Raw genomic sequence first — 27293 nt, forward strand, 5'->3', positions numbered from 1 at the left:
ACACAGAAGAACTCTACAGGAAAGATCTGAATGTCCCTGATAGCCATGATAGTGCGGTCACTGAACTTGAGCCGGACATCCTAGAGAGTGAAGTCAAGTGGGCCTTAGGAAGCATTAGTAACAACAAAGCTAGTGGAGATGACAGTATTCCAGCTGAGCTATTTAAAATCCTAAAAGATGATGCTGTTAAAGTGCTGCACTCAATATGCCAACAAATTTGGAACACTCAACAGTGGCCACAAGACTGGAAAAGGTCAGTTTACATTCCAGTTCCAAAGAAGGGCAACGCCAAAGAGTATTCAAACTACCGTACAATTGCGCTCATTTCACATGCCAGCAAGGTGATGCTCAAAATCCTACAAGCTAGGCTTCAGCAGTATGCGATCCGAGAACTACCGGAAGTACAAGCTGGGTTTCGAAGAGGCAGAGGAACTAGAGATCAAATCACCAACATTTGCTGGATCATGGAGAAAGCAAGAGAATTCCAGAAAAACGTCTATTTCTGCTTCATTGACTACGCTAAAGCCTTGGATTGTGTGGATCACAACAAACTGTGGCAAATTCTTAAAGTGATGGGGGTACCAGACCACCTTACCTGTCTCCTGAGAAACTTGTACGACGGTCAAGAAGCAACAGTAAGAACCGGACATGGAACAACCGATTGGTTCCAAATTGGGAAAGGAGTACGACAAGGCTGCATATTGTCGCCCTGCTTATTTAGCTTATACGCAGTGTACATCATGAGAATCGCCAGGTTGGATGAATCACAGATCGGAATTAAGATTGCCGGGAGAATTATCAACAACCTCAGATACGCAGACGATACCACCCTAATGGCAGAAAGCAAAGAGGATCTAAAGAGCCTCTTGTTGAGGGTGAAAGAGGAGAGTGCAAAAGCTGGTTTGAAACTCAACATTAAAAAAACGAAGATCATGGCATCTGGCCCCATCACTTCCTGGCATATGGAAGGGGAAGAAATGGAAGCAGTAACAGATTTTATTTTCTTGGGCTCCAAGATCACCACAGACGGTGACTGTAGCCATGAAATTAAAAGACGCTTGCTCCTTGGGAGGAAAGCTATGGCAAACCTAGACAGCATAGTAAGAAGCAGAGACATCACCTTGCCGACAAAGGTCCGTCTAATCAAAGCTATGGTTTTCCCAGTAGTAATGTATGGCTGTGAGAGCTGGACTATAAGGAAGGCTGAGCGCCGAAGAATTGATGCTTTCGAACTGTGGTGCTGGAGAAGACTCTTACGAGTCCCCTGGACTGCAAGGAGGTCAAATCAGTCCATCCTAAAGGAAATCAACCCTGACTGCTCATTGGAAGGACAGATACTGAAGCTGAAGCTCAAATATTTTGGCCACCTAATGCGAAGAGAAAACTCCCTGGAAAAGACCCTGATGCTGGGAAAGACTGAAGGCAAAAGGAGAAGGGGATAGCAGAGGATGAGATGGCTGGATAGCATCACGGATGCAATGAATATGGACTTGAGCACGCTCCAGGAGAGAGCGCAGGACAGGAAGGCCTGGCGTGCTATGGCCCATGGGGTCACGAAGAGCCGGACACAACTGAACGACTGAACAACAACAGGTGAAGCTTTCCTTGGCATGGAGGGAAACGGAGAAGCAGGCTTAACTTGCTCAAGTCCAGGGTGTCACGGTGTTGATTACAAACACAGGAACAAAGGCAGTATAATTTCTTTAAGAATTTGGCAACCAAGCCCTCCCTTCTCCCCTTGTCCACCGGATGGCAAGGGAAGGGTCTTCCTATATCTTCAGCAGCAGCTCTTGAGCATGCGTCCGAGAACAACGCATGCTCAGTAGCGCTCACTGGGGGAAGGGAGATCTTTGACGAGTGGCGCTTTTTTTTCGGAAGGGTACGTGACCGGCCTCTCCTTTCTTCAGCCCCGCCTCCTGCCGGCGACGTCGCCGACCAGTAGGTTTCGCCACCGCCGCTCTACAGACCCCGCCCCCGCCCCTCAAGGCCGCGCCCCCTCGCTTTGCCCCACCCCCGGCAGTGGCCTCGGTCGCGCGCGCCTGGATTTCGCGGGCCCCGGGCTGAGGCGGGCGGTCGCGCGCGCGCTTTCCCGTCCCCCACCTTGCCTTTGCCTTGCTCAGCCGTAAGCAAGGGTCTCCCTGAGGGGAAAGAGAGAGCTCGCCTCCCCCTCCCCTAATTGATGTATTTGATTCCCATTAGCACTATATTGGAGAGATTTAGATTCTCCTCATCAGTAACCTCTCGCCTTCCTCGCCCACAAAAAAAATACACAGCCACAAATTACTCCCATTCAGTCTCTCTCGGTCAAATCCCTTCTTCGTGTTCAATATAACATCTTCCAATGTCCCCATTAAACCTCAAGAAATGCCCCACTCAACCCACCCACCCCCAGTCCTCATTTCCCTCACCCTCTGAAGAGCCACTCGTTCAGTACACACACCCACTATTTATTTTTTTCTTACTGCTTCCCTTACTGCTCATTGCACTGCCTTGATGGCATTTTAGCAAATAAGGCATTATTAAAAGGTTGTTAATAAAAAGTTAATAATGAATAAATATGATTCTGTACCACTTTTAAGTTAACAAAAATAGCGGTTCTCAAAAAAAAAAATCCAAATGTCAAGAAATGCTTTTTGCACTCGCATGTGTCCCCTATCCCAATTGCATATAGTTCCTATCACTTCTCACCAGAAGAGCTACCCATTAGGTTTTCTCAACCCCGTGTCCCTCCCCATTGACCCCCAAATCTTAAGGAAGATCTCCCTGTCCCAAGCTTGTGCCCACCCACAGTTTAAAGACAAAAGCTTCCCCCTATCCTATAAGGAACCTCGCAAATTACCTGCAAAGATCCATTATCCCCCATGCTCCCTCAGTCAGACCCATTACCACTTCGGCCATGCCAAGGAGAAGCCCCATCTCCACACAGAGTCTTTCAGGAATGACTTGCCCCAAATTACATGTCAGTTAAGATCTCTGTCCTTATATAACCCACCATGACCCTCGGGAGACACGCATCGACTCCCTCAAAAAAGACTCCTCTCCAGGCATTCCTCCAGTGCTCTCTCGCATCCAATGCCACTTCCAGGGCAAATTACCCCCCCCCCCGACTTACCTTGCACAGGTTTTTGCCTCCAAACGGGAAAATCCTATCTAAAGCCCAAGAAAAATTTCCCTCTTCACTATTAGTGCATCTGAACTGTTCACATTGCCTCACCTTGGTGAGAACTATTTTCCCCTGACACTGGATCCCAGGAATGAAACCTGTCCCCAAATATCTCTGGGAAGAACCCTCACTCATTCTCAAGAAAGAACCCCCTCTCATAGGCCAAAGTCCTGAGCAGTTCTCTCTCTCTAACCTTCAGGTGTTAATGCCCAAGATCAATGTCCCTTGGGGAGAAAGCCAAGGTCCAACTTTCCAACAGACTCTTCATCCCCATGAGAGGACATCCATTCATTAATGCCCCACAATGTTTTCCCTCATTAGTTCAAACAAAAAGCCCTCCTCCATTTTCCCATGTCCTTTGGAGAGACCTCATCATCAAGGTTCTTCTACCTTGACCACCATTTTGAATCCTTTTGTTGCTGTTCTCTATACATGTACTCCAAGTCCCCATTGATGGAAAATCCATTCCATTGCTCCCCTCGCACTGTTGCCACCACAGGACTCCCTTTTACCTTGCCTGTTTCCCCTTTACATTTTCGTTTCCCCACAATATACTACATTGCCTGTTTCCCTTCCCTAGATCCCAAAATGGAAACAAGGCAATAGCTGTTTTTGGTTGTTTTGATTTTCCTGTGCCAAGAGTTGGGATGTTCTCACCAGCTCCTTGAAGAAAGCATATTTTAGGTCAAGCTTGCACAACTTGTGACCTACCAGGCCAAATGCAGCTTACTACCCATGTATTCTGGCCTGCCGGGTGTTTAACAGTTGCCCTGTTATTGCAGTCCCAGGGAAAGAGCAAAATGGCTTGTGGGCTCTATCAGCATTGTGCCTCACAAGTTATGTAGGGTTGTTTTACATTCAGCAAGTACTCTCTATTGACCCTGAAAAAAGAGGGCATTCTGTCTCCTACGCTACCTTATAGAGCACATTTTATTTCTTCCAGATTTCTCCCACCTGGGAAGCCTCCCAATTCCATTTTTCCATTGCTTATACCATCTTGCCCTTTCTCCTGTATGTTAACTTTCCCAACACTCTCTTCACTTCTTTTTCTTATATAATTTATAAGCCAGAAATAAAAAACAATTTCTCTTCCCCTCACCCCTCTCTGTTACAGATGTGGGACCAAATTGGACATGTTTGCCCTGAGGAATTGCAGCTGAATCACAACAAAATCAAACAGAATTCTGATAGGTGAGGGGGTGGAAAGCAAACAGCTTGAAAACTATCATCCTTTAAAGGACAACGACAATACAGAATGGCAAAAGGACAATGCAGTACTAGGTCTGCACTTAGGCTGGTGTCCTATATGCACTTACCTGGAAGTAAAATCCCTGTGAACTCAGTGAGACTTACTTCTGAGGTGTGCCTAGAATTGTACCGTAAATGTGTACCCGACTGTTGCTTTGATTCAGAGTCCTGTATGCAGAGCTTATGTTGTTCAGTCATTCAGTCATGTCTGACTCTTCATGACCCCACGGACCATAGCACGCCAGGCCTTCCTGTCCTGTGCTCTCCCAGAGTGTGCTCAAGTCCATATTAATTGCATCGGTGATGCTATCTAGCCATCTCATCCTCTGCCGTCCCCTTCTCCTTTTGCCTTCAATCTTTCCCAGCATCAGGGTCTTTTCCAGGGAGTTTTCTCTTCGCATTAGGTGGCCAAAATATTTGAGCTTCAGCTTCAGTATCTGTCCTTCCAGTGAGCACTCAGGGTTGATTTACTTTGGGGTTGACTGATTTGACCTCCTTGCAGTCCAGGGGACTCGTAAGAGTCTTCTCCAGCACCACAGTTTGAAAGCATCGAATTTTCGGTGCTCAGCCTTCCTTATAGTCCAGCTCTCACAACCATACATTGCTACTGGGAAAACCATAGCTTTGATTATACGAACCTTTGTCGGCAAGGTGATGTCTCTGCTTCTTACTATGCTGTCTAGGTTTGCCATAGCTTTCCTCCCAAGGAGCAAGCGTCTTTTAATTTCATGGCTATAGTAACCACTTGCAGTGATCTTGGAGCCCAAGAAAATAAAATCTGTCACTGCGTCCATTTCTTCCCCTTCTATATGCCAGGAAGTGATGGGGCCAGATGCCATGATCTTCGTTTTTTGAATGTTGAGTTTCAAACCAGCTTTTGCACTCTCCTCTTTCACCCTCAACAAGAGGCTCTTGAGAACCTCTTCACTTTCTGCCATTAGGGTGGTATTGTCTGCGTATCTGAGGTTGTTGATCATTCTCCCGGCAATCTTAATTCCGACCTGTGATTCATCCAACCCGGCGTTTCTCATGATGTACTCTGCATATAAGTTAAATAAGCAGGGCGACAATATACAGCCTTGTCGTACTCCTTTCCTGATTTTGAACCAATCGGTTGTTCCATGTCTGGTTCTTACTGTTGCTTCTTGACCCTCGTACCGGTTTCTCAGGAGACAGGTAAGGTGGTCTGGTACTCCCATCTCTTTCAGAATTTGCCACAGTTTGTTGTGTTCCACACAATCCAAGGCTTTAGCATAGTCAATGAAGCAGAAATAGACGCTTTTCTGGAATTCTCTTGCTTTCTCCATGATCCAGCAAATGTTGGTGATTTGATCTCTAGTTCCTCTGCCTCTTCGAAACCCAGCTTGTACTTCCGGTAGTTCTCGGTTCGCATACTGCTGAAGCCTAGCTTGTAGGATTTTGAGCATAACCTTGCTGCATTGTGAAATGAGCGCAATTGTACGGTAGTTTGAATACTCTTTGGCGTTGCCCTTCTTTGGAACTGCAATTTAAACTGACTTTTTCCAGACTTGTGGCCATTGTTGAGTGTTCCAAATTTGTTGGCATATTGAGTGCAGCACTTTAACAGCATCATCTTTTAGGATCTTAAATAGCTCAGCTGGAATACTGTCATCTCCGCTAGCTTTGTTGTTAGTAATGCTTCCTAAGGCCCACTTGACTTCTCTCTCGAGGATGTCCGGCTCAGGTTCGGTGACCGCAGTATCATGGCTATCAGGGACATTAAGATCTTTGCTGTATAGTTCTCCTGTGTATTCTTTCCACCTTTTCTTAATCTCATCTGCTTCTGTGAGGTCCCTGCCTTCTTTGTCCTTTATCATGCCCGTCTTTGCACAAAACGTTCCCTTGAGATCTCCAATTTTCTTGAAGAGATCTCTAGTCTTTCCCATTCTATTGTTTTCCTCGATTTCTTTGCATTGTTCATTTAAGAAGGCCTTCTTGTCTGTCCTTGCTATTCTCTGGAACTCTGCATTCAGTTGGATATATCTAGCCCTTTCTCCCTTGCTTTTCGCTTCCCTTCTTTCCTCAGCTACTTCTAAAGCCTCATCAGACAGCCACTTGGCTTTCTTGCATTTCTTTTTCTTTGGGATGGATTGAGTTGCTGCCTCCTGAACAATGTTATGGACCTCCGTTCATAGTTCCTCAGGCACTCTGTCTATCAGGTCTAATCCCTGAAATCTATTCGTCACCTCCACTGTATATTCATAAGGGATATGATTGAGGTCATACCTGAATGGTGTAGTGGTTTTCCCTACGTTCTTCAATTTCAGCCGAAATTTTGCAAGAAGCAGCTCATGATCTGAGCCACAGTCAGCTCCAGGTCTTGTTTTTACTGACTGTATAGAGCTTCTCCATCTTTGGCTGCAAAGGACATAATCAATCTGATTTCGATATTGACCATCTGGTGATGTCCATGTGTAGAGTCGCCTCTTGTGCTGTTGGAAAAGAGTGTTTGCTATGATCCGCGTGTTCTCTAGGCAAAACTCTATTAGCCTTTGTTCTGTTTCATTTTATACACCAAGGCCATGCTTGCCTGTTATCCTGGTGATTTCTTGACTTCCTACTTTAGCATTCCAATCCCCTATGATGAAGAGGACATCTTTTTTTGGTGTTAGTTCTAGAAGGTGTAGGTCTTCATAGAACTGATCAACCTCAGCTTCTTCGGCATCAGTGGTTGGGGCATAGACTTGAATTACTGTGATGTTGAATGGTTTGCCTTGGATTCGTACTGAGATCATTCTATTGTTTTTGAGATTGTACCCCAGTACTGCTTTTCCCACCCTTTTGTTGACTATGAGTGCTACTCCATTGCTTCTAAGGGATTCTTGCCCACAGTAGTAGATATAATGGTCACCTGAATTAAATTCGCCCATGCTTGTCCATTTTAGTTCGCTGATTCCCAAGATGTCAATGTTCACTCTTGCCATCTCATGTTTGACCACCTCCAGCTTACCTTGATTCATTGATCTGACATTCCAGGTTCCTAAACAATATGGTTCTTTACAGCATTGGACTTTCTTTTCACCACCAGACACATCCACAGCTGAGTGTCCTTTCGGCTTTGGCCCAGCTGCTTCACTCTTTCTGGCGCTACTTGGAAATTCCCTCTGCTCTTCCCCAGTAGTATATTGGACACCTTCCGACCTGAGGGGCTCATCTTCCGGTGTCATCTCTTTTAGCCTTGTGATACGTTCCATGGGGTTTTCTTGGTAAGAATACTGGAGTGGGTTGCCATTTCCTTCTCCAGTGGACCACATTTTGTCAAAACTCACCACCAGGACCTGTCCATCTTGGGTGGCCCTGCACGGCATAGCTTATGGCTTTACTGAGTTACGCAAGCCCCTTCACCACAACAAGGCAGTGATCCAGGAAGGGGGTATGCAGAGCTGCCTCCGTGTAAATGAACTGCATTTTGTTTTCTACTTTTGCTAGTCCTGAGGGAGGACAGAAAGCAATGCAAGGCAGTGAAACCACTTTCAAGGCTGCCTCTGCAATATTAAGGTTTAGAAATTTGCTTTAAAATTAACAAAAGAAAAAAAAACCCAAAGATTCACGGGATGCTGCATTGGGCAGTGCGAGAGCAAAATCTATGCAGTCCTGTTTGTTTATTATCATCCAGTCACTCTTAGAGAATAAAAGCCAGCAAGCAATTTATTTTCTTTGTAATGCTTTTTTAGCAACTGACTTTGGAAGGAAGTGTCTAACAGCCCCCCCTCCCCCCACTATTCTCAACAGAAGAAAACGCAGTAACTATACCAGCACACTTAAAGAACTGGCTCAGATGTTGCCCATTCCTTTGCGGACAAGCTACAAGAGATTAACAAAGGTATCATACCACAGAATTTACCATGTGTATTCAAGAAGCTTTCTGATGATGATGTTTGATTCACACAGCTAAAAATTGGCCTTTACTGTGCAGCAAGTTTAATGTGTGTAACACCTGACCCTGTGGTGCCGCTGTTCTCAAATTTTACATGAATAAGAATGGCAAAAGTTCCCCTTCCCACTCCCACTCATATTTGTTTTGCATTCTCTGACTTGAACAGAAAGAAATTCTTCTCAGAGTCCTCCGTTACATTGAACATCTGCAGGCGAGCATTGATACAGCCAGATCACTGCTCCAGGTCCGTTGTGGGGAGCAAAAAGGTAATGCAGTGCCAAATGGAGCCAGAAAAGACAGCATGACTTAACAGGAAATGAGTGTCATGGAGTAAAACAAGGAGCTACTAAAGGGTTAGGTTTAAATAATCTGGCACAGAGATCTGCCCAGGTAGGATGGGGAAGTAATGGGAGAACAGCTGCCCAGTGGAAGCCAAAGAGTGAAACAAGGCAGCCTATAATGCAGACTTGTAAGTAGTTGCTCTCCTGGCTGTGTCAAGTAAAAATTGCTTCCAGGTGACTAGGCTGGTAATCTTAACAAAAGTTGGCTCTCTTTTGCAGGGGTGCTACAGATGACTGATACAGATATGCAAAAAGCAAAGCTATATGTGTTGGCCATAAGCAAAATCCATATTAGTATAATACCTTCACAAAAGATCACAAAAAATGAGCCAGCTTTCAAGATCTCTAGATCTGTTCATCAGTCAAGATGTTACAAAAAGCTGGGTGGAGCAGGGCAGGGGAGGAAGACAGAAAAAAGAGCTGGCTTGACATTGAAGCCATGGTATCTATATGATTGCAATCTTGAAATGGAATGGAACGGGAAGGGTCTGCAGACATTCAAAGAAGGCTCTAGCACAGGAGAGGGCAGCCTTTGGTTCAGGGGGGTTGCTCATCTGGCCTGCAGAACCTTCCAGGATTCTTGCAGGGATAGTGCTTGACCTCTAAGCCCTCCTCGCCGCCGGAATCCTTGTTGTCCTTCCTGATCTGTGATTGGAAATAACAGCAGGGGGTATGTGGCAGCTTCCCCAAGACATCCGGGAAGCTGCCTGACTGAGCCAGCAGTTGGAGGAGTGCTGCTCCAGCCACCGGCTCAGTCAAGCAGATTTGCTTGTCCTTCATCCTCTCTCTGATGGGAGACAGTGCGGGATAGGCAAAGCCATTTTGCTGCAAGTGGGCCTTCTCCAACGGAGAAGCTGGTTCCTGGCAGATGCATCAGATGCATCAGAAGGATGATCCTCCTGACACGCCCCCGCCCCCCCCCCTGGAACCAAATGACATCAGACAGCATGGCCATACTCCCTGACATCATTTGAGTGGGGGAGTCATCTGGCACCCCAGTCTGCCTGCCCCAACCAACTTTTGGTTGCCCAGATATGATGGTTTCAGGTTTCACCTGGAGTTGCTTGGGCTGCCCCAGGGCTGCTGGGAGGAAGAAAGGCAATTTTTGGATCCTCCAGTTTTAAATATATAAAATCCAGTTGTTTACTCAGAAATGTCTCCATCTTGAGTGAAGCACACAGGCTTCTTTGGCAGCTGAAACAGAGAGAAAATAGGCAGGTTTTATATTAACAAAGCTGGAGATTATTTTAGATGCTGTAGTAGGTAACAGGTCAATAGAAGCCAAATTGGCTTTCTTTACCTAGTAGTTGGAGGGGATGAATCCTCAGGGAATAAAGTCACAGCTTCAGGTCATGTAAAATCATCTTCCTCCAGTATAAGGTCCCACTGTTGAACAGCTAAATTCAATATTCTGTAGATATGGATATGTGTGGATTGGCTAGTAATATTTTTGTGGGCTAGTAATTTTTAGACATAGGGGCTGCGGTGGCTTAGTGGTTAAGACGCTGAACTGCAGACTGGAAGGTCGGCAGGACAGCAGTTCGAGACCCGAGTGCTGCGTGGCGGAGTGAGCTCCCATCTTCAGTCCCAGCTTCTGCCAACCTAGCAGTTCGAAAGCAAGAAATTGCAAGTAAATAAATAGGTACCGCCTCGGCGGGAAAGGTAACAGCATTCCGTGCACCTCGGTGTTCAGTCATGCCGGCCACATGACCACGGAAGCGTCTTCGGACAGCGCTGGCTCTTCGGCTTAGAAACGGGGATGAGCACCGCACCCTAGAGTCGGACACGACTGGTTGGGGACACCTTTACCTTTTACCTTTAATTTTTAGACAAGGGGCCGCGGTGGCTTAGTGGTTAAGGCGCTGAACTGCAGACCGAAAGGTCTGCAGGACAGCAGTTCGAGACCCGAGTGCTGCGTGGCGGAGTGAGCTCCTGTCTTCAGTCCCAGCTTCTGCCAACCTAGCAGTTCGAAAGCAAGAAATTGCAAGTAGATAAATAGGTACCGCTTCGGCGGGAAAGGTAACAGCGTTCCGTGCACCTCAGTGTTCAGTCATGCCGGCCACATGACCATGGAAGCGTCTTCGGACAGCGCTGGCTCTTCGGCTTAGAAATGGAGATGAGCACCACACCATAGAGTCGGACACGACTGGTTGGCGACACCTTTACCTTTTACCTTTAATTTTTAGACATGTTTGTAAATCTGCTACAAACAACATGGTGGGGGTTCTGTGTCCCCCAAATTAAATTCTGCATCAAGGAAACTCAAATTCTTTGCTCAGAATTATTTAATGCAAATAATCAATATACTTATATAGTTTACAGCATAATGTGTTTTTTTCCTGTTTGTAGAGAGATATTGTCGCAGTGCAATCTTATGTGTATCTGCTCAGGAGTAAGTCCCATTGAATCCAATGGGATTTATTTCCAGATAAGTCTGTATAGGATTGCAGCTTTAAAAGATGATTAAACACAGCCTATTACTATTTATTTCTAGGACACCTTCATAAACTTGGCACTGTACATACAGAAAAAAGCACAGGCCTCCTCCTCAGGTTTATAACCTGAATAATGGATGAGAGCCATAAGGAAAGGGGAGTGGAAATAGAGCTGTGAAATTTGTTTAGGGAATAATAGAGCTAAGAGATTAGGTTTTATTGGGTGTTTACATACACCAATAAGAAAAGCCAGATTTATGCCAGGAGGCAGAGAGTTCTAAGGGAATGGAGAAAGGGTGCAACTGAGGGATAGAGGATGTAATTGCACTTTACAGAGGACAAAGGGTATGAGAGGAGTGAATAGATAGAACAAGAAGAATGGGGGAGGGGGAGAAGTAGAAAGATAAGTAAAAAGAAGAGAGTTAGAGTTAGAAAAAGTGCAGAAAAAGGCAACTAAAATGATCAAGGGGCTGGAGCAACTCCCCTATGAGGGAAGGTTACAACAGCTGGTATTGTTTAGTTTGGAGAAAAGGCAAGTAGGGGGAGACATAGTAGTTGTACAAAATTATGCATAGTGTGGAGAAAGTGGATAGGGAGACATTTTTCTCCCTCTCTCATAATACTAGAACCCAATGGGGTCATCCCATGAAGCTGATTGGTGGGAGATTCAGGACAGATAAAAGGAAGTCCTTCACACAGCACATAGTTACACTATGGAATTCACTACCACAAGACGTAGTGATGGCCACCAACTTGGATGGCTCTGAAAGGGAGTTAGACATTCATGGAGGAAAAGGCTATCAATAGCTACTAGTCCTGATGGCTCTATGCTACCTCCAGAATCAGAGGCAGTATGCCTACGTACGCCCATTGCTGGGAAACATGAGCAGGAGGGTGCTGTTTCGCTCATGCCCTGCTTGTGGGTTCCTGGTCGACAGCTGGTTGGCCAGTGTGTGAACAGAATGCTGGACTAGATGAACCTTGGTCTGATCCAGCACAGCTCTTCTTATGTTCTTATGTACTTAAGACATGTTGAGATCAGCCAATGCAGAGGACAGAAAAAACAGAAATATCTTTATCACCAGGTCTGCTCTTTCTTTGTAAAAGCAGGAGAATCTGAGCAAGTGCTGACATCTGCCCTAAAGAGAGGACGAAGAGAAACTACACCACGGGCAAAGAAAACCAAGCCACTGGGTGTCTGCAAGAAACCCAGGAAGAGGAGACGTACCCGTAAATCAGGTTGGAGAAGGATTCTGCAAGTATTGGATTCTGCAACTGCTTCTTTGATGTGTTTCAATCTGTGGCTCTTTCTTTCCTCTTGCCTCTGCATGATAGGCACTGCACAGTGTCTCCCATTCCCACAGCTCATACCCCATAAGCATGGGTAGCTTCAGTGTGCACAAGATTTTCCCCCTCCCAGGACCTGTGAGGCTGATGGCAAGGTCCCAAGTGGGGCAAGGGCAGGGTGTGGATTGGACACAACCCTGCTTTTGATGCAGGGGTGCTCTGGAGAAGAAGTACCTGCAGTACTCAGCTGAGAGGGAAAGCAGGTAACTGGGCTTAATGCCTTCTAGGAGGTGAAGCACAGACAAGAGAAGTGTGTGTATGTGGCTGGGGAGCGGGGGGGTTGTTACACTTGAACCAAGGAAGATCGAGGCAACAAATGGATGCACAAAACTGCTGAGTTTTTCTTATGTTTTTGTCGCATACAGGACAAAAGGTCCTGCTGAAACAAGGGAGACAGGCATGATAGCTGAGACTAGTCTCCTCCCAGATGCTTGTATCACTTGTTTTTGCAGAGCGGCAAGGGGTGAGCAAGAAAGCATGCAAATGCCTTGCTCTGGAGACTGGAAAGAGCCCTTCCCAAGCTGATGAACACAAGGAGGAGAGCCTGTCTGCGTTGGGAGATGTGTCCTCTGTTCTTTCGTCCTCCCAGAAGCAATCGCCTTCCTTTCCCAGCTTCCAGGTTCCAATGCTAGAATCTTACTGGCCTGCAAGTGCTACCTTTCTGGACATCACCAAAGGTGGAGTTTCATTCCATACTGCAAGTTTGGTTTCTTCACTGCTTTGTGGGTGGCTTGTGTAAACCAGAGGTGGGCAACTTGTGCCCCTCCAGATGTTTTGGCCTACAGCTCTCATCAGCCCTAGCCAGCATAGCCAGTGGTGACAGACCATGGGAATTGTGGGCCCAAACATCTGGAGGGCCACAAGTTGCCCAGCTCTGGTGTAAATACAGTGAAGAGTAAGGGCAAAATGATAACCAAAGTAAGGGCTTTTTCTTTGTGTCAACTGGAACATGTCATTTGAAACAGGGGAGAGGTTAAAGGAGTATGAGACCTGGGCCAGATCTACACCTCGTGTCATATTGATACGATCCCATCATGGTAACGCTATATCACTCTTCTGCATTTATACCTCATAGCACACACAGTGACATCTGTTGCAGTATTTTGAATAATGCAGAATAAAAAAGCAGGAAATAACGCTGGAAAAGTGGTACATCGAATGTGTAATGTGCCCCAACAGTTATCAATGCACTTCAATACTGATAAAAAGCACTAGTGTAGCTCTACCCCTTGTTCCTCGGAATAAAGAAATACAATATAATTGATTGGACTGTGTTGTCTTAGAAGCATAAGAGGAATCTTGTTGGATCAGACCAAAGGTTCATTTAGTCCAGCATTCTGTTTCCAGTAAAGGTGAGCCAGAAGCCTGTGAACACACACAAGCAGGGCATGCAGGTGATGTCCATTCCCTAATGCTTACCCCCATCATCTAGCCCTCAGACAGGTCTGGCCCTACCATTAGGCAAAGTGAGACAGTTGCCTCAGGCAGAAGATGTTGGGATGCAGCAACAAGGTGTTGGGGGAGAGAGCTGTGTCCCACATGGCCTGCCCTGCACCCCTAACCTAGCCTGTAGCCTTCAGGTGCAGTGGAAGATGTTGTTCCATTATCAGTGTTGAAGAAAGATTCAACTGCCAGTCCAGTTGGATTTTGTACATAGAATGGGAGGGGGCTCTTAGTCTTAGCCTTCGCCTCAGGCAGTAAAATGTCTTGAGCCACCCCTGCCTTCGGAGGTATACTGCCTCTGAGCATGGAAGTTCTATTTCACTTTCATTGGTAATAGGATCAATAAGCATATCCTATGAATTTGTCTACATGAGTGGGTCTTCCCACATTTTATGGCTGTGAATTCTATGTTAAGTATGCATCATGTGGAAAAAGTACTTTCTTTTGTCTGGCTTGGCTAATTATTTTTATTGGGAGACCACAATGAGTTCTTTTTTGAGTTACACAGAACTCTTCCTTAGACAGAATGGAATGGTAGCTAGTGGATTACATGGAGAGAGAGAAATGGGTTACAAATGCAAATGTTTTTGGTCATTTGAAGTAGATTTCCTCATCAGGCATGCCACACTTTGACAGCAAGCAGGCTGGTCTCTGCTAAACATGCTGTCCTTAATTGGTCTGATAAAAAAAATCACCCTGAATTATTTCTATTTCTTATTCTCTGGAATTAGTGTGGCATGTGCTTAAAAATCAGCAGAATTTAAAAGTGCTGAACCTTAGCTGGACTATGCCCAGACGTTTAAAGAAAAGCATTTCAAATATATTAAATATTAACGTATGGGGAAAAGGAAAGGAAAGAATTTGCAATTCATACGAGACATTCATGCTTACTCCTAAAGGATATTCAGGTTTGGGATTTATCAGACTTTGAAAGGGAGCTCTTAATGTTGGGAAGGGGCTGCTAGAAACGCTGCGTGCTGTTCCTGTTTGTACTTGGCTGTAATAAAATTTGCTTTCTGTAGCTCACCCAGCGTGCACTAAATAGGTTCCAAAAAGCTTAACAACTTTTTCCTCATTCCTTGTATCTGTTATTGGCAGGTCGGAACTTGGGTAGCGACCACGAAGAAAGCAAGAATGATGCTGCCGTGTTTTCTGTGTGTGCGGCACAAGTAGCTTACGATGAGCTGCATCAGTACACTGAAGTGCCTGCACATTCATTGTTGGGGTAGGAGCAGAGAGCAGATAATTGGCACATCACAAAATCAAGTTCCGATGGTTTTTTTTTGTTCAAACTGGAATTGAGCAATGGCTTGAAGGCCAGAAGCATTGGCTTTGTCCACACATTCACTCCTGGGGAAGATGAGACATGGAGCTTTTAAAAGCTCTGCTGCTCCCTCCCATTTGGCTCTGCCTTGGCTCTTTCACAAGACTCAGCATAAAGGGTGGCAAGAGGGGTTAAAGAGCCATTTGCCTGTGTCCCTATTCATGCAAAACAAATTGCCTACACTACATAATATGGTGGGAGGGTCCTTAAGATTTGGGGAGGAGGGAATGAAAGCCACACGGGAAACCCTGGGGCAGTGGGGTAGATTGAGCCCCGTGCCATTAGATACCTAACCCTAATGTAACATAGGAAGCTGACTTACACTGAATCAGATCATTCATCTATCTAGCCCACTGTTGTTGACACTAACTGGCAGTAGCATTCCAGGGTTCCAGACAGGATTCTTTCCCAGCCCTAAGTGGAGATGCTGCTGGGGATCAAACCTGGGACCTTCTGCATGCAAAGCAGGTGCTCTACCATTGAGCCATCACCCCTTCCCTAATGTAAACCAACAGCAGTCAATTTGCCCAGCACTGAAAGGTGTACAAAAAGTATACCATAAACCCAAATCATGACCTTGTGTCCATGAGCCCCCCATTAATCAATCTATGTCATTCTTTTACTGCTGGCATCTTAAACTTGCCCAGTAATGCTGCTTGACTGGTTTGGTAACTGTCCCAACTGTGCTTTCAGACAGGAGCTGGTGTATTACCATTCCTCTTGTGAGGAAGAAGAGGAAGAAGGACCCAGAGCCAGCCCTTGGCTCTCAACCCAGTCCCCTTTGGGCATCTCCCATGGTAAGTTGCATGCAGGTCTGTGGAAAGACCCAGGAAAAGGCATTGCTGGAGGGTAGGGTGTTGGGACCTTGATGCAGGGAGGCTGAAGGGCCAGGAGGGGTGTTGTTCAAGCTGAGACATGCAGTGCAATCCTAAGCATGTTTACTCAGAATTAAGTCCCATTAAGTTCAAGGGGATTTACTCCCCAATAAGTGAGTTTAGGATTGCAGCCTAAATGCCACTGAGAGGCAGGAAACAGATGCTGTTCACTAAGGTTGCTCCCTGCCACCATTTAGCATCCCCCTAAAAACAGAATGCAAAATAACGCCATAAATCACACTCTTTTCTTAGCAGGAAGCATGCAGCTGTGTTCCCCTGGGACTGCAGCCCAAAGCAACAGTTGCTCAGATTTGGGGCTGAGTCCTTCACTTTTCTCCTCTCCTGCTCGGCTACTCCCCAGGCACGTCCTCCAGGGTGGCCAGGAGGAACTTTCCCCAGGTAAAACAGCAGTAAGGAGGGTTCAGTTGTGCTTATTGTTCCAAGTCATGGTGTGAGTCTGATCTCCCAGTTTCTGTAATGAGGGAAGTGTAAGCGCATCATCTTTCCTGTGTGTGATTGGATTGATAGATAATCTTTTTCAAATCAGAGTAACTCCCAGAGCAGAAAATGCAGACAAATATTTCATGTTTGCTGGTAGACAGGTGGTATTTGTTCATTTTTGTATTTATTTAAAATACTTACAGGTCACCTTTAAGGGTAGGAAAAAAGTGCTCTAGGAAGCTTACATTAATCATAAACATCAATAACACAAAACTAGCACCAGAATTAACAACTAATTAGAGGCAACACAACAAACTGTGGATCACAACAAACTGTGGCAAATTCTTAAAGTGATGGGAGTACCAGACCACCTTACCTGTCTCCTGAGAAACCTGTACGAGGGTCAAGAAGCAACAGTAAAAACCAGAGATGGAACAACTGATTGGTTCAAAATTGGGAAAGGAGTACGACAAGGCAGCATATTGTCACCCTGCTTATTTAACTTATATGCAGAGTACATCATGAGAAATGCCGGGTTGGATGAATCAGAGGTCGGAATTAAGATTGCCGGGAGAATTATCAACAACCTCCGATATGCAGACGATACCACCCTAATGGCAGAAAGCGAAGAGGATCTCAAGAGCCTCTTGTTGAGGGTGAAAGAGGAGAGTGCAAAAGCTGGTTTGAAACTCAACATTAAAAAAACTAAGATCATGTCATCTGGCCCTATCACTTCCTGGCATATAGAAGGGGAAGAAATGGAAGCAGTGACAGATTTTACTTTCTTGGGCTCCAAGATCACCGCAGACGGTGACTGTAGCCATGAAATTCAAAGACGCTTGCTCCTTGGGAGGAAAGCTATGGCCAACCTAGACAGCATAGTAAGAAGCAGAGACATCACCTTGCCGACAAAGGTCCGTCTAATCAAAGCTATGGTTTTCCCAGTAGTAATGTATGGCTGTGAGAGCTGGACTATAAGGAAGGCTGAGCACCGAAGAATTGATGCTTTCGAACTGTGGTGCTGGAGAAGACTCTTACGAGTCCCCTGGACTGCAAGGAGGTCAAATCAGTCCATCCTAAAGGAAATCAACCCTGACTGCTCATTGGAAGGACAGATCCTGAAGCTGAAGCTCCAATATTTTGGCCACCTAATGCGAAGAGAAAACTCCCTGGAAAAGACCCTGATGCTGGGAAAGACTGAAGGCAAAAGGAGAAGGGGACGGCAGAGGATGAGATGGCTAGATAGCATCACGGATGCAATGAATATGAACTTGAGCACGCTCCGGGAGAGAACGCAGGACAGGAAGGCCTGGCGTGCTATGGTCCATGGGGTCACGAAGAGTCGGACACGACTGAACGACTGAACAACAACAACAACAACAAGAGGCAACAGTAAAATGAAAAGCAGTGAAAAAACATTAAGGTCAATAACTCAAACAGATTTCATTCAGAAGCTCAATAAAACCCTTAAGACAGCCTCCTCTAACCTGGCACCCTCCAGATGTATTGACTACAACACCCATCACCCTCATCCAGCAGGACAATTGGGTTGTTGGCTTGGTGATGGGAGCTGTAGTCAACATGTCTGGAGGGAGCCAGGTTGGTGGCGATTGCCTCATGAGAAAGCCACCAGAAATAAATGCGTCATTAGGGCTCTTCAACAATAACTTTGGGTGTGGCAGCACAGGAGAGAAATATTTCCCTAGTTGGCAACTATTTTTAACAGGGGCACAATTTTGAATTGAGTTTAGAGGATACAAGGCCAGCAGTGTTAGCTCTGCCCACACACTCACTCCTATCTGAGCTGAGACACAAGGAAACATTGCCCGCTTCTCCTTTCCAAATATGAACAGGAGAACTTGATTTGGAAAGGATTCCCTGAAGGTGGAAAGTTTGAACAACATCAGGCTTCTTGGTTCCAGATTGACTTGCTCTCTCCATGATGCAAGTGGAGAATAGCCTCTTTGGGTTTGTGGCAGCTGAATGTAACACTGGCCATATTGCTGCCTTGGGCATTGCGGATCACTGAAGCCAAGATCCTAGTACAGCTTCAATATTACACTTTGGGGAGGGACTGACATTGGGGTAAATGTGACATTTGAAAGAGCTGAGAAGGAAACCTGAGAGCAAATGATGAAATTAGTACTTTCTTAATTTTTCTTTGAGTGTGGGACTTAATTCACACATCTTTTTTGGGCAGACATATTGGGAGGTGGAAGGCCTGCTTTAAAAATGCTTTTTTGAGATTTAGAAGTGTCTTTTTGTTTCCCTCCAGTGTTGTTCGAAGATGTATATCTGTCCCCACAGTCTAGTAGTTTTTCTCATTCACTTTCGGGAACCTTGTTGAGAAAAGTAAGTGCTTGGCCCCTCAGCTTCATATATTCTTTAGCCATCTCCTCCATTTACCATTCCTGTTCTTTAAGACTATTTTACAAGTCAGTGCTATTCCAATATGTATTCAGCCTGCAGAGTCTGTACTTCTTTGCGCAACCACTTTGTTCCTGCCCACATGAACTGGTTCTCTGACACGCATCCACTGCAAATTGATTGCAGCATCAAATGATGACTCATGTATGTTAATTAATTGCACAGTGAAGAATCTCATATTACCAAGTATAATTACCAAGCTCATATATACAGTATTAGTTTTTTGAGTGGGGACACTCTGCACACTTGCTTTATAGTGGTTATGCACTGAGCGATTACATGATGAAAGATTAAGTGATGTACTTGCTTGTGAACTAGACTTAAAAGCATGCTGTGGAGGCAATGGTAACTTAATGGTAGAGCACATGCTTTCATGCAGGAGATCGCAGAAGGACCCTGCCATCCCCAGCTAGAAGTATCAGGTAGCTGGTGATGGGAAGTCTTCTGTTGGAAATCCTAAAGAGATTCTGCCAGTCAGAGTAGACAGCGCTGGGCTGGATAGAGAAATACACTGACTTGGTATAAGGTAGCTTCCTATGTACAGTTTTCCAAGTACTGGCATCCAAAGTCCTGTGGCTCATGCTGTGTCCAACTTCATTATGTGCTGGTTCAGTAGAAAAGGTAGTAAGGAATATTATTCTAAGCAATTTGGGAAAAGTCCCCAAAGGGTCTGAACATGGAGTCTGATAAATTTTCCCCCAGCTCTATCAGGCAGGTTTAAAATGGCATGTACATCAAAGATGAGCCTTTAGTTACAAAGATGCCCCAAGAATCAAAGTTAAGTATCAATAGGTACTCTTACTATCCTGTGGTCATATTGATTTCTTTCCCTGCCCCATCCCCTTGCCCCAGAGGGCAAGGACAGTTCCTGAAGAAGGAGATAATAATGCCTCTTATTACATCCCCTGTGGGTGGATACTTAGAATTTCCTGATGTCCACCCAAAAACAATTACCCAGTTACATAGTCACTTCCTTTGCTTGTGTTCGACACCTGACTAGGGGGGGCATTTTTAGGGTATATATGCCATGTCCTCTCTGGACCAAAATGTCTATAGTTGGTGACTCATCAGCTGTATGTCCATGGAATGGTTGCTTTGGTTCTCTTCCCAGTAGCTAGCCCTCTAGGTTTCTTTGCCCCTCCTGACTTTCCTGGGCATGGGCAGAAGATCAGCAGCCTGCCTCTGTATGACTAGCTGTAAAAGCTTTCTACAGATACTTGTAAGCTGGCCTGCCTAGAATAGGATATATCTGTGATAAGCTAAATGTTTGTTTCATTTCTGTCCTAATGCCCCCATCTCTCTATCTTCCCAATAACACAACTCTGTTTTAAAGTATAAGAGTTGCTGTAGTTGTTCCAATAATTTTGCACCACATGAGCAGTTAAACTGCTCTGGGGCTCACTATTCGGTTTAAATTACAATGAATTAAGGGCTAGTGGAATCTCATCCAGGATCTTGTAATGGTGATTGTTAACACTGATATAGAAACCTCAGTTTTGAAACAAAACCACTTTCATATATAATGTTCCTTTCTTCCACTCCTTGCGTGCACCACCACTTCCCTTTTACTTCTACTTGCAATGGCCCCTACCTCTGATATCTTCCTTTGTTTCTTGCAGTCAGCATTCACACTGGATCACTGCTACCTTTCCTACAGTGAAACGGGTAAAAGCGATTCTAGCCCCGTGTCAAGAGTGAATGAGATAGCATCTTCATGGAACAAACAATTCCTTCAAGAGGTGGGAAGGAGATTATGGGGATGTTGTTTTGTGTGGCAGAGGAATCAGGTCATGGAACTAGGACCCTCTAGTTCAGGGGCTGCATCCTGGTACCTGCCAAATGTTGTGGACTACAACTCACATTATTTCTTACTATTGGCCGTGCTGGCTGGGCTGATAGGAGCCAGCATGGCCAATGGTTGCCCACCCCTGCTGTAGTTCGACTACCAGAGCCTAGCCTGATAGTTAAAGTAAGGAATTTGCTACCACAAGATGTAGTGATGCCCAGCAACATAGATAGCTTTAAAGGTGGATTAGACAAATTCATGGAGGATAAGGCTATCAGTGGCTATTGGTCATGATGGGTTTATACTTTCTCCAGCGTCAGAGGCAGCATGCCTCTGAATACTGGTAGCTGGGGAACAACATCAAGGAAGGGCTATTGCCGTCATGTCCTGCTTGTAGACTTCCCAGGGGCATCAGGTTGGCCACTGTGGCAAACAGGATGCTGGACTAGATAGGCCTTTGATCTCATAATCTAGCAGGGCTCTTCTTGGGACTGATTTGTTTACTCCTCCTATACATTTTGGGGTAATAATTGACCACAAAAATTAAAATACGTTCAACTTTCTCTCCTAACCAGTAACACTTCAGGTGTTCTTCTGCAATAAGGAGGCTGATTGTTATGTGGTGTTTCAACCCCCTCCATTGTGGGTTTTTTGTTTTTTTTGTTTTATTAAAATGTCAGTGGTATTAGGGAGACCTTAGTTAAAATAAGAGCCAAAAGATAGAATTTGTTATGACTCCAAATGGGGAGAAAAGCTCTAATTAAACAACATAGCAGCTACTTTGTGGCAGTTCAGCTGTAAAGATGTGTTAACCATTCATTGTGCATGTATGTTCTTTAAATTCATACCTCAAGGCAGTTTTGAGTTGAAGAGAGAAGTGTATGAGTAAGACGTTGCTGTGTGTCTGTCTGTGAGACCTCATAGAAATTAACATTGAGGACCATGACAAACCCCAGGTACTAGACCTATATAAGTTATACTTCTGTACAACTATACAATTCATATTTTTGCATTAAACTGGAATCGTTAAAAAAAAATCTCATTATGTGTGTTAAAAATGATTTAATTAGGGATCTATTTGACTCTGATGTCAAGTTAGTGATATCATTTTTGCAAGAGTAGTAGGATTAAATTAGTTCAGTTCTGGGAGCTTTCTTTTATAGAAAAAGGTTCAAGAATCATAAGACTCCACACATTCTTTTGCTATAATGTCACATGCCTCTTTCTGCATTGAGCAACCTGACCCTACCTTCACCTTGTCCTATCAGGAGGCTGCCACCATCAGGCCCGAATGCCCTCTGTCCTCCAGTGATGAGAACAGTGACAGCACCTGGACACCATGCAAGAGGGTGAAGCCATCCCAAGTAGCCTGTCAGAAGAAGAAAAAGAAAATGGGCAGGAGGCAGAGGCACCGGCCGGTGGCCTGTGGGAAATGCAGCAGCTCCTCTCCTCTGCAGCTGAAGAAGAAATGTGTGAATGGCTTTATCATGTTCTGTCGCCTGAACCGCAAGCACTTCATCCGGTGAGATTCAAAGGACCAAACTCTTACGGAGCGACTAAAATCAATCTTTTTAATAGGCTTCCTCCAACACCACATTTGTGCACACTACACAGAAACCTTGATTTATTTTCAAAATGTAACAGTAATAATTAGCATGTGTATAGCATGTCAAAGTGTTCAGAGCTCTTCTCTTACATTATCTCAGTAACCCCTAAAACAGCCCTGTAAGGTAGACCATTGTTCTTATCCCCCCACATTGCAGAGAGAAGGATGAGAGTGAGAGTGTCTTGCTTAAGGGCTCATAATGAGCTCATGGCTATGCTGGGATTTGAACTAGGAATGTGTGAATCCACAGCTCGGTCTCTTAACAACAATGCTATATTAGCACTAAAGAAGCAGGGCAGTTTACAAAGATTATTTAAAAAAAACACCACAAAATCCTGGGTCCACCACAAAATCCTGCAACACCAGAAATTGCAATATTACTGGAGCTAAGCAGGTTTGGACTTGGTCAGCAATCTAGATTAGGAGACCTATCACACATAAGAGCAGGATGTACATATATTAAATACATATTTTCTTAAAAATACAATCCTAAAATACATTAATGTAAAATAGAGCAAGAGCAGCTGTTTCATAATTCTAAGCCTCACATTCGACAACTGTTCATACACCATTTAATACCCCAGGAGCCCCAGCCCTCTGTCTTCACATCTGCCCAAACATAAAAGTAAAATTCTAAATCCTGCAAATCTGCTTGAATAGTTCCACAGTTATTCTGCTGCTGCTGTCGATTGCACTAGTAGGGTAGCACTGTTTTGAATTGCAGAGAACTCTATTGTAGGCATCCAAGAGGAAGTGTGGCTTGCCATCCTGTGTTACCAGTGCTGTTAGTTCAGGATATCATTTTGGAACTCTTTCAAATACTATTGTTTTGCTTGGGTTTTTTTATTTTTTTGCCTGCCCCATTCAGAAGACTCAAGGTGGGAAGCAAATGCAAACCCCACTCCCCACCCCGTCCTCTTCCCCAGCACAACAGAATAACATTTAATCAAATTTAATGTACATTTTCCCACTCTTTCCCAATTTAACTCTAAGCTCCACAGGCCAGTCCGAATAGGTAGAACTTCCAGTTCTTCCAAAAAGTGCTCTGGCTTGAACTTTGGTGAGTGTGTAATGGGAAGGGGTTCCATAATTCAGGGTGGGGGCAGCCACCAAGAACACTTTTCTTTACCTCAGTCACCTTTGCACCTGCTAACCATACAACTCTTTATTGCATGTACAAAAGATTCCCCCCGCCCCCCACAGTCATAGAATCTGAGATTTGTTTTAAAGCCAAATTTCTAGGCCTGTGTGCTTGTAGATCTCAGGTTGTATGTGTGTGTTTCTCAGCAACCCTGAAGGCTGAGTGATACATATATTTAATTCCCCCTTCTATGAAAGTTGAGATTCTCATGATTTTATCAAAAGACCTGTAGCCAGGGAGCTGAAAAACATAGCATCACAAGCTGTGCCCGGAAACCTCAAGCCTGATGCTCAGGAAAACACAGGCCTAGGAAAAATGCAACCCAATGCTTCCCTATTGTTAAAATTCTAGGTTCTTCTAGGGCTGGATAGCTTCTGCAAAAAATCCTTGTATCCCTGGGATGAGAAGGTGTGTGTGGTGTGTGTCAAGAAGGTTAGGTTTCATTCAGTTTTGTGTTTGCTAGGCATTTTTTTAACGTTGGTCTCTATGGAGAGCAAAAAGCTGGCCTGGCAGGGGGTTACCATGGCAACTTGTTCTCTGGAAACCTTGAGGGGACATGGGGACATTGGCAGTGCCTCATGTGCACGCTTCTCATGAGTTGGAATGACCAAATTAGATTTTTTCTTGGCAGTGCTTGCCCAGGCATGGCCTCCACAGCTGCCACGAGAGAGCTGGCCCAGCTGTGGCGTCTGATGACGAAGCAGGAACGGAAGCCATATTGGTATGTCTGGCATTGGTCAAAACAGGCTGTGGGATTAAGCTGTCCTTTGGACGATCCATAGGCCAGTTTCTAGGGCAGCCCAGTAGTGAAAGAAATACACAGCTCATTGGTAGAGTACATACTTTTCGTACAGAAAGTCCTAGTGATCTACAGCCCCTCAAGTTAAAAACATCAAGGAGCAGGTGATCGGAAGGACCTCTCTATAGCCACTTCTAGCCAGAGTAGATAATACTGGCCTAGGTGGACAAATAGTCCAAGTTGGTATAAGGCAGCTTTAGGGCCGGCATCAAAGGTAGGTATGGTCAAGCACCTACTGAGGGCCCACACCCCAGTAGGGGCCCACTGACAAGAGCCCCCTGGACATGCTTCTCCTTTTCATCACTGTAGCCTGCTTGTTCACCTGCCTCTCTTTCTGGCCCAGACAGTGGTGGTGATGAGAAGGGGAGCAGTAGATGTCACTGCCTACTTGTTCACTTCGTCTCTGCCTGCCAAGCAAGCAAGTTGTAACAATTATGAGAAAGAGGATGAGAAGCAGTAGCAGCTGGTAACAATGGCAGTGAGAAGGTAGACTCACTGTGGGAGGGGGGCCATTGAAGGTGTCTCACCCAAGGGCCCTCAAAAACCTGGAGCTGGTCATGGGCAGCTTCCTACATTTCTGTGTACACCTCTGTATATCTCAGGGTACTGGGATTCCTTTTGCAGGGAGGTGGATTTCTAGTGGATTTCTAGCTCCCTGTGAACCTAACCATCAAAGGAAATAGATTGCATAGCCTCCAGCCCTGTCTGATGCCCCTGTTCTGGTGAATTTGTGTAAAAATTTCATCTGTCACTTGATAACTGCTTAAATACCAGTTGTATACATTCAGGTTACCATGTAATGATCCTTTATGTATCATTCCCTCTATCACATAGTAATGCAAATAGTATTATTAGTAATTTATTCTATTTATATTGTGCCTTTCTAAAAATAGGTATTCATTAGCTAACAATGGAAGTCAAGTTATGTTTCTCTATCATCCCCTGTCACTTCATGGCAAGATGCTAAGTGGACTTACCTTGCTGCTAATTCACATGACCTTGCTTTATCAAATCATAATGGCAACTATCATATGGTAACTTAGTTGTGTGTAGTGTCTATTGCAGTCTGGTTATTACAGATAGCTGTTAACAGGAAATAACTCATTAAGTGAGAAGCTTATCACATGAGTTCTTTTCTCTTTTTGCCTTTCAGCATGAAAGCCCGGAGATTCAGCCGCCTGAACAATCGCATTGTGAGAGATGACTTCTCCAGTGGGGAGGAGGAGCCAGAGCCGCCCAAACCATTCCATCTGCTGCTTGCTGAGAAGGCCCTCCCTGGCACCCAGAATTTTGGTGACTTCTCTTTACTAAAGCTTATTCCCTGACTCTTCACACTGTAATGGTAATGGCATATCCATCTGCTGAAAAGATGGCCCCTCGCTCTGGTCTGTTACTGATGGTTACAGAGTTTCCCAACTGATGGATCTTCAGTGTAGTGCATACCATCCCTCTTTGTAGCAACACATCAGGTGACAGGAAGTCCATGGACCCCGTTGGCTGGGGCACTGTAGAGCAGTAGTGTAGGAGTAAGGGAGGGGGCCATACACCCTTCATTGCCACTCATAATGCATCCACCTTCTTGCATTCTCTGCTCCTTCCTACTGCTTGCAAATATACCCCACCCCACCGCCAATGTATTGCCAGTTACTATGCCCCTGGCTTCAAGAAGCTGGTTCCTGAAGAGAAAGAAAAGCACATGGATGTGCTCCTTCAGTACTTCTGGTTTCCCCAGGGACCACCGTGTGTGTTATGTTCTACCCACTGGATCCCAAAGCTGGTCTCTGCTAGTCTTGGGCATAGTGATAGCTACTGTAGCGGCAACATTGGCAAGGGGAAGGGAAGTCCATAGGTCTGCCTGATAGGGACCATGCTGGGCCACTTGGGTATTTATATGGATCTTAGCCTTTGATCTAGGGATGTTACTCCATTTGAAATGAGTGGATATAATTTTGAGAAGGGGAAGGATCTGTGTGGCTTTTAAAAAATAATTCCCCTTGTTTTTAACCATGATTTTTCCCAGAAGAAGTCTAATGGGCTGGAAAACTGGATGTCTGTTTTTTTTTTAAAAAAATATAAGTCTGTATTTATTGTCAAAGGTTTTAACTCCTCTTTCCTTTCACCAGACTTTAGCTCAGGGAGTAGGTTTCATCATATCCAATCCAGCCCAGTTGGTTTAGTTACTGGTGCCTCAGCTCCATGGGATGTTTTGCTGTGGTATAAAATGCAGTTTTTGAGGCCCGCATGGTCTCTCTCACACCATGGCAAATCTGATGCTTTGTTACATAGCAAGTTGCTTCATGTGTTTCTTTGCTTTTTCATGGAGCAAATTAATGTGTTCAAAGTTTGCTCTGGATAGCATTGTGCCCCTTATGCATAGCCCAGTACATCAAAGGTCCTGAAGAAGGAATAGTTCTGTAGATTAGGCCTGTGGGAGTCAGGAGGTTTCAAATACTCACTTAATTCTGAGCTAAGATGTGTGAACGTTTCACACTGAGAAGGTAGAATGTCAGGATTGCACTTGTGAAGGCATAGATCAGGGTCTCTCTGTACAACATTTCTGGTTGGTTTATATCCTGATTAGGGAGGTAAACTCCTCAGTCGCCCATCCTCTACCCACCTCTTAAATTGTGTCCCCCACCTCAACCCCCACCCCAACCCCCACCACGTTCACAGTCAGTTTGTGTTTCTGTTTTCTGTGGTTCTGTAACAAATTCTGTTACGGGCTTGAATTAGTTTTTCCACTGTTGTATTTATCTATTTATATATTTATTGGTATGATTTTTTCCTCACCTCTATATTTAAAATAAAAGCTAACATTAAAATTAACTTACAGTTTTGGTGCCTCTGTACATCTCCTCCCCGTGGTCCTTTACAATTTGAACCCGGTGGCTTTGAGTGTGCAAGGCAGTCCTGCTCCCAGGGAAGTGCGAACAATTGATATAGTAGACATGAGCTCCTCTCAGAATATGTCTTGATCCAGCCCAGGAATCAGTGTCAATTATCAGTGCAGCAAACGATG

At 44.9% G+C, this 27293-nt stretch overlaps 1 protein-coding gene and 1 pseudogene across 4 annotated transcripts in view; both read left to right on the plus strand.

The window, feature by feature from the left end:
* LOC146337528 (protein CFDP2 pseudogene) overlaps positions 1-27293 on the plus strand; it is a 471985-nt pseudogene that overhangs the window by 111837 nt on the left and 332855 nt on the right. The gene's annotated exons all lie outside the window — the stretch shown is intronic.
* On the plus strand, positions 1828-27092 carry MEIOSIN (meiosis initiator). 2 transcript variants are annotated; one of them, XM_084814786.1, is made up of 14 exons: positions 1828-1938; positions 4278-4354; positions 8165-8255; positions 8476-8575; positions 12193-12324; positions 12885-13109; positions 14974-15100; positions 15893-15996; positions 16327-16473; positions 18791-18867; positions 20562-20681; positions 21997-22250; positions 24107-24196; positions 25428-27092. In XM_084814786.1, exons 2-14 carry the CDS (start codon positions 4278-4280, stop codon positions 25597-25599), a joined length of 1716 nt encoding a protein of 571 aa, XP_084670912.1. In that variant the 5' UTR covers positions 1828-1938; the 3' UTR covers positions 25600-27092. The 2 variants fall into 2 exon arrangements, with proteins under 2 accessions (XP_084670912.1, XP_084670911.1); XM_084814785.1 differs by having other exon boundaries at positions 1834-1879.

The sequence above is a fragment of the Heloderma suspectum genome, chromosome 10 (assembly GCF_057233095.1).
Source record: "Heloderma suspectum isolate Gila_16-S chromosome 10, 16-S_ref, whole genome shotgun sequence".
Classification (NCBI taxonomy): domain Eukaryota; kingdom Metazoa; phylum Chordata; class Lepidosauria; order Squamata; family Helodermatidae; genus Heloderma; species Heloderma suspectum.